The 14440-nt window shown below is 42.0% G+C and overlaps 1 protein-coding gene across 1 annotated transcript in view; it reads left to right on the forward strand.

Annotated features, from left to right (window-relative positions):
* The first annotated feature begins 519 nt into the window (after nucleotides 1–519).
* The window catches only part of eif2d (eukaryotic translation initiation factor 2D), a 47153-nt gene continuing 33232 nt past the window's right edge, over nucleotides 520–14440 (forward strand). Inside the window, exons 1-2 of the mRNA XM_059950014.1 lie at nucleotides 520–701; nucleotides 7531–7718. Of these exons, the coding sequence (XP_059805997.1) occupies nucleotides 646–701; nucleotides 7531–7718 (244 nt within the window). The 5' untranslated portion in view covers nucleotides 520–645. The remainder of the gene's footprint in view (nucleotides 702–7530; nucleotides 7719–14440) is intronic.

Here is a 14440-nt window from a genome sequence, read left to right on the forward strand (position 1 = left end):
TAAATCATGTAAAAGAACAAAGACATTTTTGCATGTTTAGCTTTCTTTCTTTAAATAATATTAACTATATTCTTGGATCTTTAACAGTCAAATGTAATGTTAATTAAACAAAAAAAGTTAAACAATGGTGAAAAGAAATATACTTTAAAAGAGAAAACTTAAAAACAACCGGCTCAGCAGATGTTGGAAATGCAGAGTAACACACACAAAATGCAGGTCAGGCAGCATCTATGAAAAGAGTTGACGTTTCGGGCTGAAACCCTTCATTAGGGTTTTTTTTTTGTGTGCACTGCTCGGTACAAAGAGCTCCCTCTGCAATATATCACCGTTAAGCCAATATGCCATAAAACAATTATCCCAGGGAAATGGACAGTTTCACATTAAACCCCATTTCCAAATTTTTAAGCCATGAATAGAAAATTTCCCATTTTGTATTCGAGGCTGTCCCTGCGATCTGTCCGCAAGTCTACCCAGGTGGCTTGGGTAGGAACGTTTGGACGGTTGCACACTGGTCGATGTTGCATCCGGAATTCCGAGGGTGGGACCCAAAATGGCGGAGCACAGGGTCAGCGTGTGAACTCGGTCAATTAATTAAAACCCTGTTTAGCGGATAGTGTAAAGGAGCGGAGAACACACCGAGAGACGATGTTCGCCAAGAGTTTTCGTGTCAAGTCCAACAGCGCGATCAAGGGCTCGGACAGGTGAGCTCATGGTGTTGTGGCCCGTCGACCCGGTGGAGGCGCCGCTGTCGCCCACCCGTCCCTCCCGCCCTGGAGGAACCTACAGCCCGCCGCCGTCAGAATGCCGCATTTAGGCGTCAGCGCGGGGCCCGGGGTGGCAGGCGGCCCTCTCTCCCGCTTCACTCTGCCTCTGGGACCCGGCGGTTTCAGAGGTGAATAATTCCTCATCGGTTGCAGCCTGACCCATAAGTGTGTGTTCAACATTCTGTCGTTAAATTCTGCCGCTGGAAGGTTGAATGACACTCATGGATCAGGCTATAACTGGAGAGAAACTGTAGATGTTTCAGGTGCAAGGGTCTTGAACCGTTAAGGAGAGGAACCGGATTCACCGTATGACCAAGTCTAAGGCAGAGAATGAGGGATTATCGATTAGAGGAGAATGGAGTCAAGAAAAAAATCAGCCACGATTGAATAGCATTCCTTCAGTGCTAATAAAAAAAGCTTTAAAACCTGGGCCTCTACCTCCCCAATTGAATCCACGATTTCCTCATCTGAAGACTACTGTCAATGTGGATCCATTAAATCAAACTCAGAAGTGTGTCCTTAGTCCACTGTTCCACTCTCTCTGTACTCCTGTCTGCGTGGCTAACCGAAGTTCACATGCCATCTATAAATTTACCAATGTAACTGCCGTTGTTAGAATCTAGGGTGGTGATAAGGGGGTGTACAGGGACTATTTTGCTGTTGGTTGGCTACTGCAATAACAATTACACACTCAACATCAGAAAGACCAAGGTATTGATTATGGACTGAAGAAAGGGGAAGTTGGAAGAACATACTCCAGTCCTCATCAAGAGATTAGCAATGGAAAGGATGAGCAGCTTCAAGCTTTTGAGTGTCAACATCTCAAGGAAATTATCATGGTCAATTGCATCCATGCAATCACAAAGAAGGCACACCAGTGACTTGACTTCATTAGGAGTTTGAGGAGAGTTGGTATCTTACCAAAGACCTTTCTTTCTTTTTGGCAAATCACCACCTGTTATTGGAGTCCCCAATGTGCAGTGTCACAAAAGTCCGCAGAAGATGTAGACTCAGCCAGCTCCATCACTGGCACAACGTTCCCTCAGCATCCCCCTTCTCATCACTGCCATTGGGAAGGAAGTACAAGAGCATGAAGTCCCCCACTCAATGATTCAGGACCAGCTTCTTTTCTGTTAGATTTCTAAACAGTCCATGATCACCATCCCTTTTTTTTTGCTATTTTTGAAATTTGTGTATATTTATGTACTTGCAGAGTATGGCTGCTGCAAATTTCACATCTTGTCATGCTGCCTGCCCCACTGAGTTCCTCCAGCAGTCTGGTTGTTATTCCAGAATTTGTAGTCTTGTGTGTCGTCTCCTTTTCTGCCTGTTTTCTGGAACCCTTGATGCCCAAGTATTGGTACTCTTTTAAAATATGTGTCTCAGCTACTTTGGCTAGAACACTCCAAAAAGTACATGACCTGAAAGAAGAAATTGTTCATTTGTCTTAAATAGGTAGTCCCTTATTCGAAACTGTTCATTAACTCTAAATTTCGCCCCCTACCCCATGGGGGGAAACGTCACGGTAATCTTAAAAAAAACAAACAAACCTCTGGAGTGACACACACAATGGTGGAGGAACTCAGCATCTGAGGAGGAAAATAAACAGCTAATGCTTTGGGCTGAGAGTCTTCATTGGGACTGGAAAGGAAGGGGGCTGAAGCCAGACTAAGAAGGGGGTGGAAGAACACTTGGTGCGGGTTGAGGGAGTACAAACTTTATACATTAAAATAAATTCTTAATAAAATGTATAAAAAGAAGTTAATTTGGTGCCATTCTCAGTTTTTATAAAATTTTATTAGAGATACAGCGTGGAATAGACCCTCCCAGTCCAATGAGCCACACCGGACAGCAGCCCACTTATTTAACCCTAGCCTAATCACAGGACAATTTACAATGTCAAGTCACTTTTATTGTCATTTCGACCATAACTGCTGGTACAGTGCATAGCAAAAATGAGACAATGTTTTATCAGGACCATGGTGTTACATGACCAGTACAAAAACTAGACTGAACTACGTAAAAAAAAAACACAGAAAAAAACTACACTAGATTACAGACCTACCCAGGACTGCATAAAGTGTACAAAACAGTGCAGGCATTACAATAAATAATAAACAAAACAATGACCAGTTAACCTACTAACCGGTGCTTCTTTGGGATGGGGAAGTAACTTATGCAGTCACTGGGATAACATACACACAGAGAACACCGAACTGAACTCCAAGCTCCGATCCCTTGAGTTGTAATAGCGTTGTTCTAACCGCTAAGCTTCCATAGTGCTCCGTGCCATTTGGTCAATATGTATAGTAGTGTTTGCACATTTGTTTTGGTACAGAGCACTATTGTCATATGTGGCCCTTTTGAGATGACGCACCTTCTGTTGTTTGTGGGGCTTTCCCATTGGACTCAGCCCCTTGCAGGAGCTGAGGGCCCCTCGACTCTGGTCCTTTCCCCAAAGCCTTTGCATTGGATGCACCAATCTTCAGTGCATCCCTCAGCATGGACCCCTGCAACCTGGAATGTGACAGTCTGCAGCATTCTCATACAGGCATCCCTCTGCTGAAAGACCAAGCTAGGCAGACCAAAGTGTACCTTTCACCAAGTAGGGGGTGGGGGGGGGGGGAAATTAAATCGTCTGTGTTTCAAGTTGCAGCCTTGCGTCTGAACTGTTTGGGGAGGGGAGATAGATATAATTATAACTTATTTATAGAGCACTTTTCATACAGATGATGTAGTTCAAAGTGCTTTCCAATGGGATAAAGTGTAAACATGAAAATAAAAGACAAGAAGATGTTAGCTAAAAGCAAGGTTAAATAAATAAGTTTTGAGCTGATGTTTTAGTGTCATCTGAGTCTGTATCCCTTACAGTTTTACGTATTAAATTCCACAGTTTAGGAGCATAGTTTTTATTTTAAAAAAAAGCTGACCTGCCAATTATCTTTTGAGGGAGATTGTTTAAAATTAAAGAGTGGTGGAAGAAGACCTGAGAGCTCGAGCAGGATTGTAAAACAAAAACTATTCTGTGATGTACTCCGGGCTAAGGTCTTTAACAGCTTTGAAAAACAAGTAAGAGAACTTTAAAATCAATACTTAAAAAATACAGGAAGCCAATGCAGAGTAGTTAGGATGGATGTGATATGTTTCCTCATCCTGATTTTGGTTAAAAGTCTCGCAGCGGTATTCTGAATGAAATGAAGTTTGTCAATGGAAGGCCAGTAAAAAGTGCATTGCAGTAATCTAGTATATTTGATATATTGGCACGAATTAGTTTTTCAGCATCGTTGCATGACAAAAACAGGCGTACCTTGACAATTTTTTAAAAATGAAATGTTGCTCTGCTATCAGGAGGGGGGGGGGGGGGCGGTTGAAATTGGGTGTGAGGGATTGGAGGCTGTCTGTGGAGACAGCTGCTGGAGAGTAATAAACAGGGGCACAGAGGCTGCCGGTGCTGGAATCTGACAAATAAGGAAAGTGGCAATGGAAGCCATTTGAAGAGAAGGGAAAGTGAGAGGGATGTGGATGTTGAGTGGAAGGTGGATTGAACCAGAAAGGGAATTGAAATGGGGTGGGTGGGGGAGAGGTGTGCTGGAGGGTGGTATGTGAAAAGAAACAAAAGAAAATGGAAGGAGGATGGGGGAACGTGGGAGGTAATGGTTACCAGAAACTGGAAAATCCAGTATTCATACCATTGGACTGAAGACTATCAGGTGAAATACGATGTGCTGTTGTTTGAGACCAATGTGCAAAATGCTGGAGGAACTCAGCAGATCAGGCAGCATCTATGGAGAGGAATAAACAGTCAACATTTCAGACAAGACCCTGTCTGCACTGGGCTTTGCCCTTGTATAGGAAATACCGAGGATGGCATACCAGTGTGGAAGTGGATAGGTGATTTGAAATGGCATGAAACTGGGAGCTAGAATGATCATTCTGGGCAAAGGGGAGCTGTTCTGCAAACCATTAACATAATCTCTGCTTTGTTTTGGTGACATAAGGAGCACCAATTCAGTAGGTGGAAGAAAGACCGTTTAGATCCCTTCTCCCTGTTTACACTACCAACACCTCCCGCCTTGGAATATTTCTTACTCCATCTTCTAATAACTAAAATGATTTTTTCATGAAACTACTTTGCCTCTGATTACATAATGGTCTTCTGAATGTTCCACTTCTGTTTCCATTGGATTCTAGGACTTCCTCAATGATGGATGTTTGGCCAAGCAACTGAGGCTTTCCCAATGTAACATTTCTAGTTTTCTTATCTGGGTTCTTCCTAGAATTTAGGGAATTTTGGAAAATTATATCCAATTTATCTGACATTAACTCCATTTTTTTTTTTGCTCCCAAGGATCCTAGGATAATAAACAACGAAACCCCGGAAATTGTAAGCCTTTAGCCTGATTAGTTTACTAGTACCATTCTTCGATGGAGCTCACATCTTTTTGCCTTTCTTTTGAGCCCAGATTCTGTAGGATTACTGGAGCATGAAGTCCAACACTCAATGATTCAGTACCAGTTTTTTTCCCTGTTGCTATCAGAGTTCTGAATTGTCCATGAGCACTACTTACTCTTTTTTTTTGTAATTTATAATAATTTTGTCTTTGCATTGCACTGCTGCCAAAGGACAAATCATACAAGTCAGTGATAATAAACCTGGTTCTGACAAATATATGATATTAGTGTGAGCCCTCAGCTATTTCTTTATTTCCATTGGTTCTTGGTTCAAACTGAAAAAACCAAACCTAATGCAAATCACACAGTGAGCCAGGCAGAATATGTGGAGAATAAAACAGTTAATGGTTCCATTTTCCTTAAAACAGAAAGGCCCTAATTCAGCCAATCAAGTCTATTCTGGTTCACAGATCAATCTCATCTGCCACTCATTTTCCCCATTCTCTGTTCATCACATATTATCATCAACGACCTGCTGATTGTTCTTTGGGACAATTTACTGTGATCAATTAACTCAGCAACCAGCACATTGGTTGTTGGAGGCCAAGATCTGAACTACTGTTTACGAGGCATAGGAGCAGAATTAGGCGATTTGGCCTATTGAGCCTAATTAACCCCATTGTCCTGCATTTTCCCTGTAATCTTTGTTACTTGTACTAATCAGGAACCTGTCAACCTCCTGGTGGGGCCCAAAACTGCTCACAAAATTCCTGAATGTGATCTGACCGGTGTCTTAAGAAACCTCAGCATTGCATCCTTAATTTTTATATCCCAGTCCTCTTGAAATGCAGATTAACATTCTTTTGTTACTACCAACTCAACCTGCACACAGATTCCCAAGTCCTTTTGCACCTTCAGTTTCAGAATTTGGTCCTCAGTAAGGAAACGGTCTACACCTTTATTTCTTCTACCAAAGTGCACGACCGTACAGTTTCCTACCCTTTTTCATTTGCCATTTGCCGCTTCTTTGCCAATTTTATGAATCTGTTGAAGTCCTTCTGCAATTCACTGCTTCCTTGATACTGGTTACCCTTCCACCATCTTCGTATCATTCACAACCTTGGCCACAAAGTCATCAATTCTGACATCCAAATTATAATTTATATTTACATTTTATTTTACTTTCACAACCTTAAACATCATCTTCCACAGATACTGACTGATCCACTTTGGTGTTTCTGGCATCTGCCATCTTTTAGTTTGAGGCATAGTCTATTCAGCTGGGATCGAAGTAGAAGTAGACATCAAATTCAATGATGAAGTAAATTTGGAACAGAGGAGCAATTCTCAGCAGTGGTACCCATGATCTACAAGTGCAGCAAGGCCTGTGGCTGACTCCTTTTTCAGAAAGAGCTCTGCCTTGCTGCAGCATGATACCAGTCACACAAAACAACTTTTAGCTTTATTTGTCATACTTACATGGAAACATACAGTGAAATGCGTTATTTTGTGTCAATGACCAGTGCAGTCCGAGGATGTTCCGAGGGCAGCCCGCAAGTGTTGACATGCTTTACTGAGCATATATAGCATGTCCACAACTTGCTAACTCTAACCTTTCTTTAGTACATCTTTGCAATGTGAAAGGAAATCCACCTGGTCATGGGGAGAATGTGCAAACTCCTTACAGACTGAACCCAGGTCACTAATTGTTGACACTGCAAAGTTTTACGCTAACCGTTATTTGACCTCGCCATCCTCCGATTCGGGACATTTACCAGGAGCACTGCATTCGCAGGACCCTTGGCATTGTCAATGATCCCTCCCATCTGTCTAACAATCTCTTTGACCCCGCTACAAACCAGCAGGAGGTACCATAGCATTAGGACAGGTACTGATAGGATGGGAAACAGCTTCTTCCCCCAGGCTGTGAGACTGCTGAACTCCTTTCCACCACCCATCCCATCACGTATGAAGCACCAGTAGCATTATACAGTTTATTTTTAAACTTGTGTTGTAAATGCACCTTTGTATTTTAAAAATTTGTGATAATGTTACTTTATGTGTTTTTTGTGTGTTTTCTGTACTGTGCTGTGCACCTTGGTCCATAAGGACATTGTTTCCTTAGGTGGTATACGTGTATACAGTTGAATGACAATAAATTTGAACTAGAGGAAGAAATACAATTTCATATAATAAAAAACATTCTCCTTTCAGGAGAATCTGTAGCTAACTCCATATTATCAAAGAAAACCAACAAATATATAAAAATAATTTGAAGGGAAGTAATCCAAATCACGGATTGTTGGGGGTTTTAAGTGCCAAAGGCAACTGATGGATTTATTGTTTTAAACAACGGTTCCCTTTTATTCTACAGGAGGAAACTCCGAGCAAACGTACAGGCTGCATTTTCTTTGTCTGCCAATCAACTGTCACGCCTCATACCCAACAAGGAGGATCTGAATGTGGTGAAAATATATCTGCACAAAGGAGAAGCAGTGACTGTTTATGTTTTGAACAAAAACCCCATCTTCTTTGAAATGGACAAGAGATTCTATCCAACAGGTCTGGTTGGTTTAGTTTTGATCATTTTCTAATGGCCCCTGAAAGAGCAGAATTATTGATTGTTAGAAACTTGTTGTAAACCTTTCAAATGCAAGTTGTTTAGTTCTGTGGGGGAAAAAAAACTAGTTTGATGTTCTGAAGAAGGGTCTCAGCACGTAATTTTGACTGTTTATTCATTTCTATAGACGCTATCTGACCTGCTGAGTTCCTCCAGCATTTTGCATATGAGTTACTTTGGATTTCTAGTATCTGCAGAATTTGTCGTGTTTCTACTACAATGCTGGTGTTTGTTGGTTGAATGAGCCGTGTTCCTATTTTCTGTCTGTCAGTATAAATTTTGTGTAGTGTGTTTATTATGGGCAGCCAGTCACATGGGTTGGGACGTGTAGAAGCAAATGAGTACACCATATAGGTGATTTTTCTTTTTAGTTGACTGCTAACTTCGCTCTTAAGATCGCGATTAGCTTTGCTAGTTTGCTATTATATCGTTATTGGACTGCTTAGTTATATTGCTAGTTTTAGATTCATTAGTTTTTTTATTGCTACAAGATCATTTGACTTTGCTGGTTTCTTACTAAAGAGTCGAACGTACTCCATTGAACTTCGGAACTTTGTATTTAAAGTTCATCATACTGTGCCAACCCTGTGCTTAGTCTCACACTGGTTTGGCTTCGATTTCAGGTAATTGCTGCCGTGATTATTTTAAGGGAATCCTTTCAGTTCCATGCCAAGGCTGCCCTAGATTTACCAATTGATGTTGCCAGGTTTTGAGGACCTGAATTAAAGGGAAAGGCTGAATAGCTTAGGACTTTATTTCCCTGGAGCGTTGCAGAATGGGGGTATAGATAAGTTAAGTACAAGCAGGCATTTTCCACTGAGGTTGGGTGCGACTAGGACTTGTGTACTTGGATTTTCAGAAATCCTTTGACAAGGTGCCACACATGAGGCTTCTTAACAAGCTATCTTTCTTTAGGCATCCGTTAGTCTCGTGAGACCATGGATTTGTGCCTTGGAAGGTTTCCAGGGCACAGGCCTGGGCAGGGTTGTATGGGAGACCAGCAGTTGCCCAAGCTGCCAGCCTTCCCCTCTCCACGCCACCGATGTTGTCCAAGGGAAGGGCACTAGGGCCCAAGCAGCTTGGCACTGGTATATACAGCTTGTTACACCTGTGCCAAGCTGTTTAACAAGCTATGAGCCCATGGTATTACAGGAAAGATTCTTGCATGGATAAAGCCGTGGCTGATTGGTAGGAAACAAAGAGTGGGAAGAAAAGGAGTCTTTCCAGATTGGCTGTCAGCGACTAGTACTGGCCCACAGGGGTCTGCATTGGGTTTGATTCTTTTTATGTTGGATGTCAGTGATTTGGATGACGGAATTGATGGCTTTGCTGCAAAGTTTGCAGATTATATGAAGATAGGTGGAGGGGCAGGTAGTTTGAAGAAAAGGACTACAGAAGGACAGATTAGGAGAATGGGCAAAGTAATGGCAGATGGAATACAGTGTTGGGAAGTGTATGGTCATACATTTTGGTAGAAGAATTGAAAGGGTTGACTATATTCTAAATGGAGTGAAAATACAAAACTCTGAGGTGCAAAGTGACTTGAGTCCTCGTGTAGGATTCCCTAAAGGGTAACTTGCCAGTTGAGGCTATGCTATGGAAGTCAAATGCAATATTAGCATTCATTTTAAGAGGATTAGAATATAAAAGCAAGGATATAACGTTGAGACTTTATAAAGCACTTCACTTAGAGTATTGTTGGCAGTTTTGGGCTCCTTATCTTGGAAAGGATGGAGGAAACTGGAGAAGGCTCAAAGGAGGTTCAGAAAAATGATTCCAGGACTGAAAGACTTGTCATATGAAGAGCATTTAATGGCTCTGGGCCTGTATTTGCTAGAATTCAGAAGAACAAGGGGTGACCTCATTGAAACCTATCAAATGGTGAAAGGCCTTGATAGAGTGGTTGTGGAGAAGATGTTTCCAATGGTGGGAGAGTCTTAGACCAGAGGTCAGAGTCTCAGAATAGAGGAGCTTCCTTTTAGAATGGAAATGAGGAATTTCTTTAGCCAGAAGGTGGTGAATCTGTGGAATTCTTTGCCACGTACAGCTGTGGAGGCTAAGTCTTTATATTGAAGGCAGAGATTGATAAATTCTTGATTGGTTGGGGCATGAAGGGTTACGAGGAGAAGGCGAGAGTTTGGGGCTAAGAGAAAACTTGGATCACCCATGATGAAATGGCAGAGCAGTCTTAATGCTCCTATATCTTATAGTCTTATGCTCTTATGGCCAGAGTTGTTAGCCCTGAGCTGAACTCCAAACCTGGAAGACCAGTGGACCACTCTTGGCCTAACCTCTGCCTTTTGACCTATTTGGCATGGGTGACCCTACCATAAAGCCCTGACTCCAGCCAGTATAGCTCTCTGGGTCACTGAGACAAACAAGCCTCCCAAACCCTACGACAGCCCCTTCCAGCCCAATGAGACCATGCAAACCAATTAACTCACCAACCTGTACTCTTTGGAATGTGGGAGGAAACGGGACCAAACGATCGTCGTCGTGTGCAGATTCCTTATCGATAGTGGTGGAACAGTGACCTGCCTAGGCCGCTGGTGCTTTAATACTGTTACACTAAATGTAACTTTGGATTGATGTAAAGCTGTGCTGGGAATTGAACCCAGAATCTCCTGTTTACTAGACAGGCACTTTAACCATCTAAACCACAGAGCCACAATTGCAGAAAATAATTCTGAGGTTAAATAAAAACAGTCAGGTTTAGTATCACCAGCATGTCGTGAAATTTTATAAACATGAGAAATTCTGCTGGAAATCTAAAGCAGCACTTTTCAAAACTCAGGTCCTGAAGAAGGGTCTCAGCACAAACCATTGACTGTTTATTTCTTTCCATAGATGCTGCCTGACCTGCTGAGTTCCTCCAATATTTTGCATATGTGTATTTCTATGTAGTGAGGTAGTGTTCACGGGTTCATTGTCCATTCCGAAATCTGATGGCGGAGGGGAAGAAGCTCTCAGATATCTTACTGAATAGTGTAGCAGGAACAAATGTCCAAATGAAACACTTCTGGTAAATTAGTAAATCAGTTTATTATTGTCACATGTACCGAGGCACAGTGGCAAATTTATTTTGCATACCACCATCCTTACAGATCAAATATTACATCAGTGCTCTGAGGTAGAATGAGGTACAACAATAATATGTAACAGATACAGAGAAAGAATAAGGTGTAAGGCCATAAGGAAGGAGATTGTGAGGTCAAGAGTCCATCTAATTGTACTAGGGGACCATTCGCCAGTCTTATAACAGCTGTCCTTGAGCAGACATGAGCTGACGATTCATTGTGTCTTGCACTAGAGACCATGTACTTTTCGCTCTTACCTTTGCATTATAATACATGATGACTCTCTTGACTGTTCAATTCCTTTAACTCTGATGCGGAGAGGTGGATAACGGAATATCATCTGGCTTGCTCAGGCTATTGTATCTTCTTCCTTGTGGGGGTGGGGGAAGAAGAGGGAATGTCCAATGTGGGGAGTGTCTGATTATACTGGCTACTTTACCAAGGCAGGTGTCCGTGGCGGGTTGGTTGATTTCCTTGATGTGCTGAGCCGTGTCCACAACGCTGTGCTGTTCCTTGCAGACTCAGCTGAGCAGTCACCCTACCTAGCCGTGATGCCTCCAGACAGGAGGCTTTTTATGGTGCACCTGTAAAATTTAGTGAGGGTCAACGGAAATATGCCAATTTTCTCCAGCCTCCCGAGAGAGTAGATATGCTGGTGAGCTTTCTGCCTCCTTTTCTTGCAAATCTCAAAATATTTCTTTCTCCTAAAAATGATTAAGTTGATTGCTTGGTTAGAGTTAAACTAAGAAATATTTTCAATGGCAGATAATTATTACCTTTCCGTTAACATTTCCCAGCAGACTATTTCACTGAAGTTAATCGCTGCAATTTACTCATGATTAATATGCTCCTACTCTGTTATTTCAGAGAACATTTCAAAAGAGGATGGTACCACAATTATTTGGGTAGAAATTTCAATCGGGGGAGGCAATAGCAAGTAAATTTATAAAGTGAGTGCGGTAACAGCAGGAGTCAATGAGTCGTGTGGGCAGAAGAGAAGATTGTTCACAGCTAGTCCAACAAAATACTCTCAAAGATGTAGCACTCCATGTTGCTCCTGCTATATTTAAGATTATTTTATGTACTTTCTGTCTTTTGTACAAGAGGTCTCTGTACTTCACTCACCTCAACTCTGAATTGATTCCTCAACCTACAGACTCAATGACACAACAACTCATGTTCTCGGTATTATTTATTTGTTTGTTTATTTTATTTGCAGTTTGTCTTTTTGTATGTTGCTTGCTTGTCAGTCTTTGTGTGTAGTTTTTCATTGGTTCTTTGTTCTACTGTAAATGCCTGCAAAAAAAAAATCACCAGGTAGTATATGGTGAAAAATGGCTACTTTAATAACAAACTTACTTTGAATTTTGAACATTTGATCTTCCTATCATTACTGAATGCTCAGGTGTGACAGGACCACATTGCTTCTTTGTATTAGCTACGCCAGATTCAGAATCAGATTTAATATTATCGGCATAAGCCATGAAATTTGTTAACTTGGCGGCAGCAGTACAATGCAATACATAATAGTAGAAAAAACTGAATTTCTGTAAATATATATATATAATTTTAATAGTTAAATAAGTAGTGCAAAAATAGAAATAAAAAAAGGTAGTGAGATAGTGTTTGTAGGTTCAGTGTCCATTCAGAAATTGGATGGCAGGGGGGAAGAAGCTGTTCCTGAATCATTTGAGTTTGTGCCGAAGGCTTCTGTACTTCCTCCTTGATGGTAGCAGTGAGAACAAGACATGATCCTTAATGATGGATGCCACCTTTCTGAGGCATCGCGCCTGGATACTACGGAGGCTAGTGCCCATGATGGGAGCTGACTAATTCTACAGCTCGCTGCAGCTTATTCCGATCCTGTGCAGTAGCACTCCCTCCATGCCAGATTGTGATGCAGCCAGTTAGAATGCTGTCCATGGTACATCTGTAGAAATTCGCAATTGTTTTAGGTGACGTACCGAATCTCCTCAAACTCCTAATGAAATGTAGCTGCTGTCTTGCCTTCTTTATAGCTGCATCAAAATGTTGAGACCAGGTTCAGTCCTAAGAGATATTAACACCCAGGAACTTGAAATTGCTCACTCTCTCCATTTTGGATCCCTCTATGAGGACTGGTATGTATTCCTTCATCTTGCCCTTTCTGAAGTCCACAGTCTGTTCTTTGGTCTTACTGACTTTGAGTGCAAGGTTGTTGCTGCAACACCACTCAACTAATTGCTATATCTTACTCTTGTACGCTCTCTCATCATCATCTAAGATTCTGCCGACAAAGGCTGTACTGTCAACAGATTTGTAGATGGCACCTAGCCACATTCATGGGTGTAGAGAGAGTAGAGCAGTGGGCTAAGCACACACCCCTGTGGTGCACCACTGTTGGTTGACAGTGAGGTGGAGATGTTATTTCCAATCTGCACAGATAGTGGTTTTCCAGTTAGGAAGACAAGGATCCAGTTGCAGAGGAAGGTACAGAGGCCCAGGTTCTGGAATTTTTTGATCAGAACTGTAGAATGATGGTGTTAAATGCTGAACTGTAGTCAATGAACACCATCCTGACATAGGTATTTGTATTGTCCCCGTGATCCGAGGCCATATGGAGAGCCAATGAGATTGTGTCTGCTGTAAACCTATTGTGAGGGTAGGCAAGTCGCAGTGGGTCCAGGTCTTTACTGAGAAAGAAGTTGATTCCAGCCAGGATTAACCTCTCAAAGCACTTCATCACTGCAGATGTGAGTGCTACTGGACATTAGTCATTAAGGCAACTCACCCTGCTCTTGGGCACTGGTATAATTGTTCCCCTTTTGAAGCAGGTGGGAATTTCTGACGAGAAGTGAGAGATTGAAAATGTCTTTGAACACCCCTGCCGGTTATTTGGTAGAGGTTTTCTTACCAGGTATTAACCTAGTTGAAAGACAGCTTAACATCAGCCTCCACTGCCTTATGGAGAGCCACTGCACCAGCAACTGGAGTCAGTTCGAGTTCCATCGATTTTAAGTTGTGATAGATTTTTTTAATAACATTAACATGACGTTGTTAACTGTATAGACCTTAGATGTAAATGTGGTTCTCTGCAGTAGCAGCCTGAAACAGGAGTATTTGATGGTTTCAGTCAGAGCTGCCCGCATAGTCACCTTCTTGGGGGGGTGGAGGGGGTGCTTGCAGTGATAACCAGCCCTGACTGGTGCCTTTACCAGGCCAGCTCACAACACTGGTTAGATCGCTTCCAACACCCAAGACTGGTAGGTGAGAGCTGTTTTTAATCAGTGAATTACAAGCAACTTTAAATAATCCATTGGAATTGGTTATCAGCAGGATGACTCTTGGCTGCTCAACACACTAGATTGTTGAGAGAGTGAGGGGACTTAGATCACAAGACATGGGAGCAGAATTAGGTGATATGGTTTGCTCTGTCACTTGTAAGTTGTGGCTTGGAAGCTATTTGGCCAACTTGTTGATTTTTACAGCTTATTCTGAACAATCAGAAACAATGAAGCACACATCCCTGAGGCGCATCTATGTTGATTGTCAGAGAAGAGGAGATGTTATTACCAATCCTTAAGGTCTGTGGTCTCCCATTAAGGAAA

This window comes from Hypanus sabinus, chromosome 25 (genome assembly GCF_030144855.1).
Source record: "Hypanus sabinus isolate sHypSab1 chromosome 25, sHypSab1.hap1, whole genome shotgun sequence".
NCBI classification, from domain to species: Eukaryota; Metazoa; Chordata; class Chondrichthyes; order Myliobatiformes; family Dasyatidae; genus Hypanus; species Hypanus sabinus.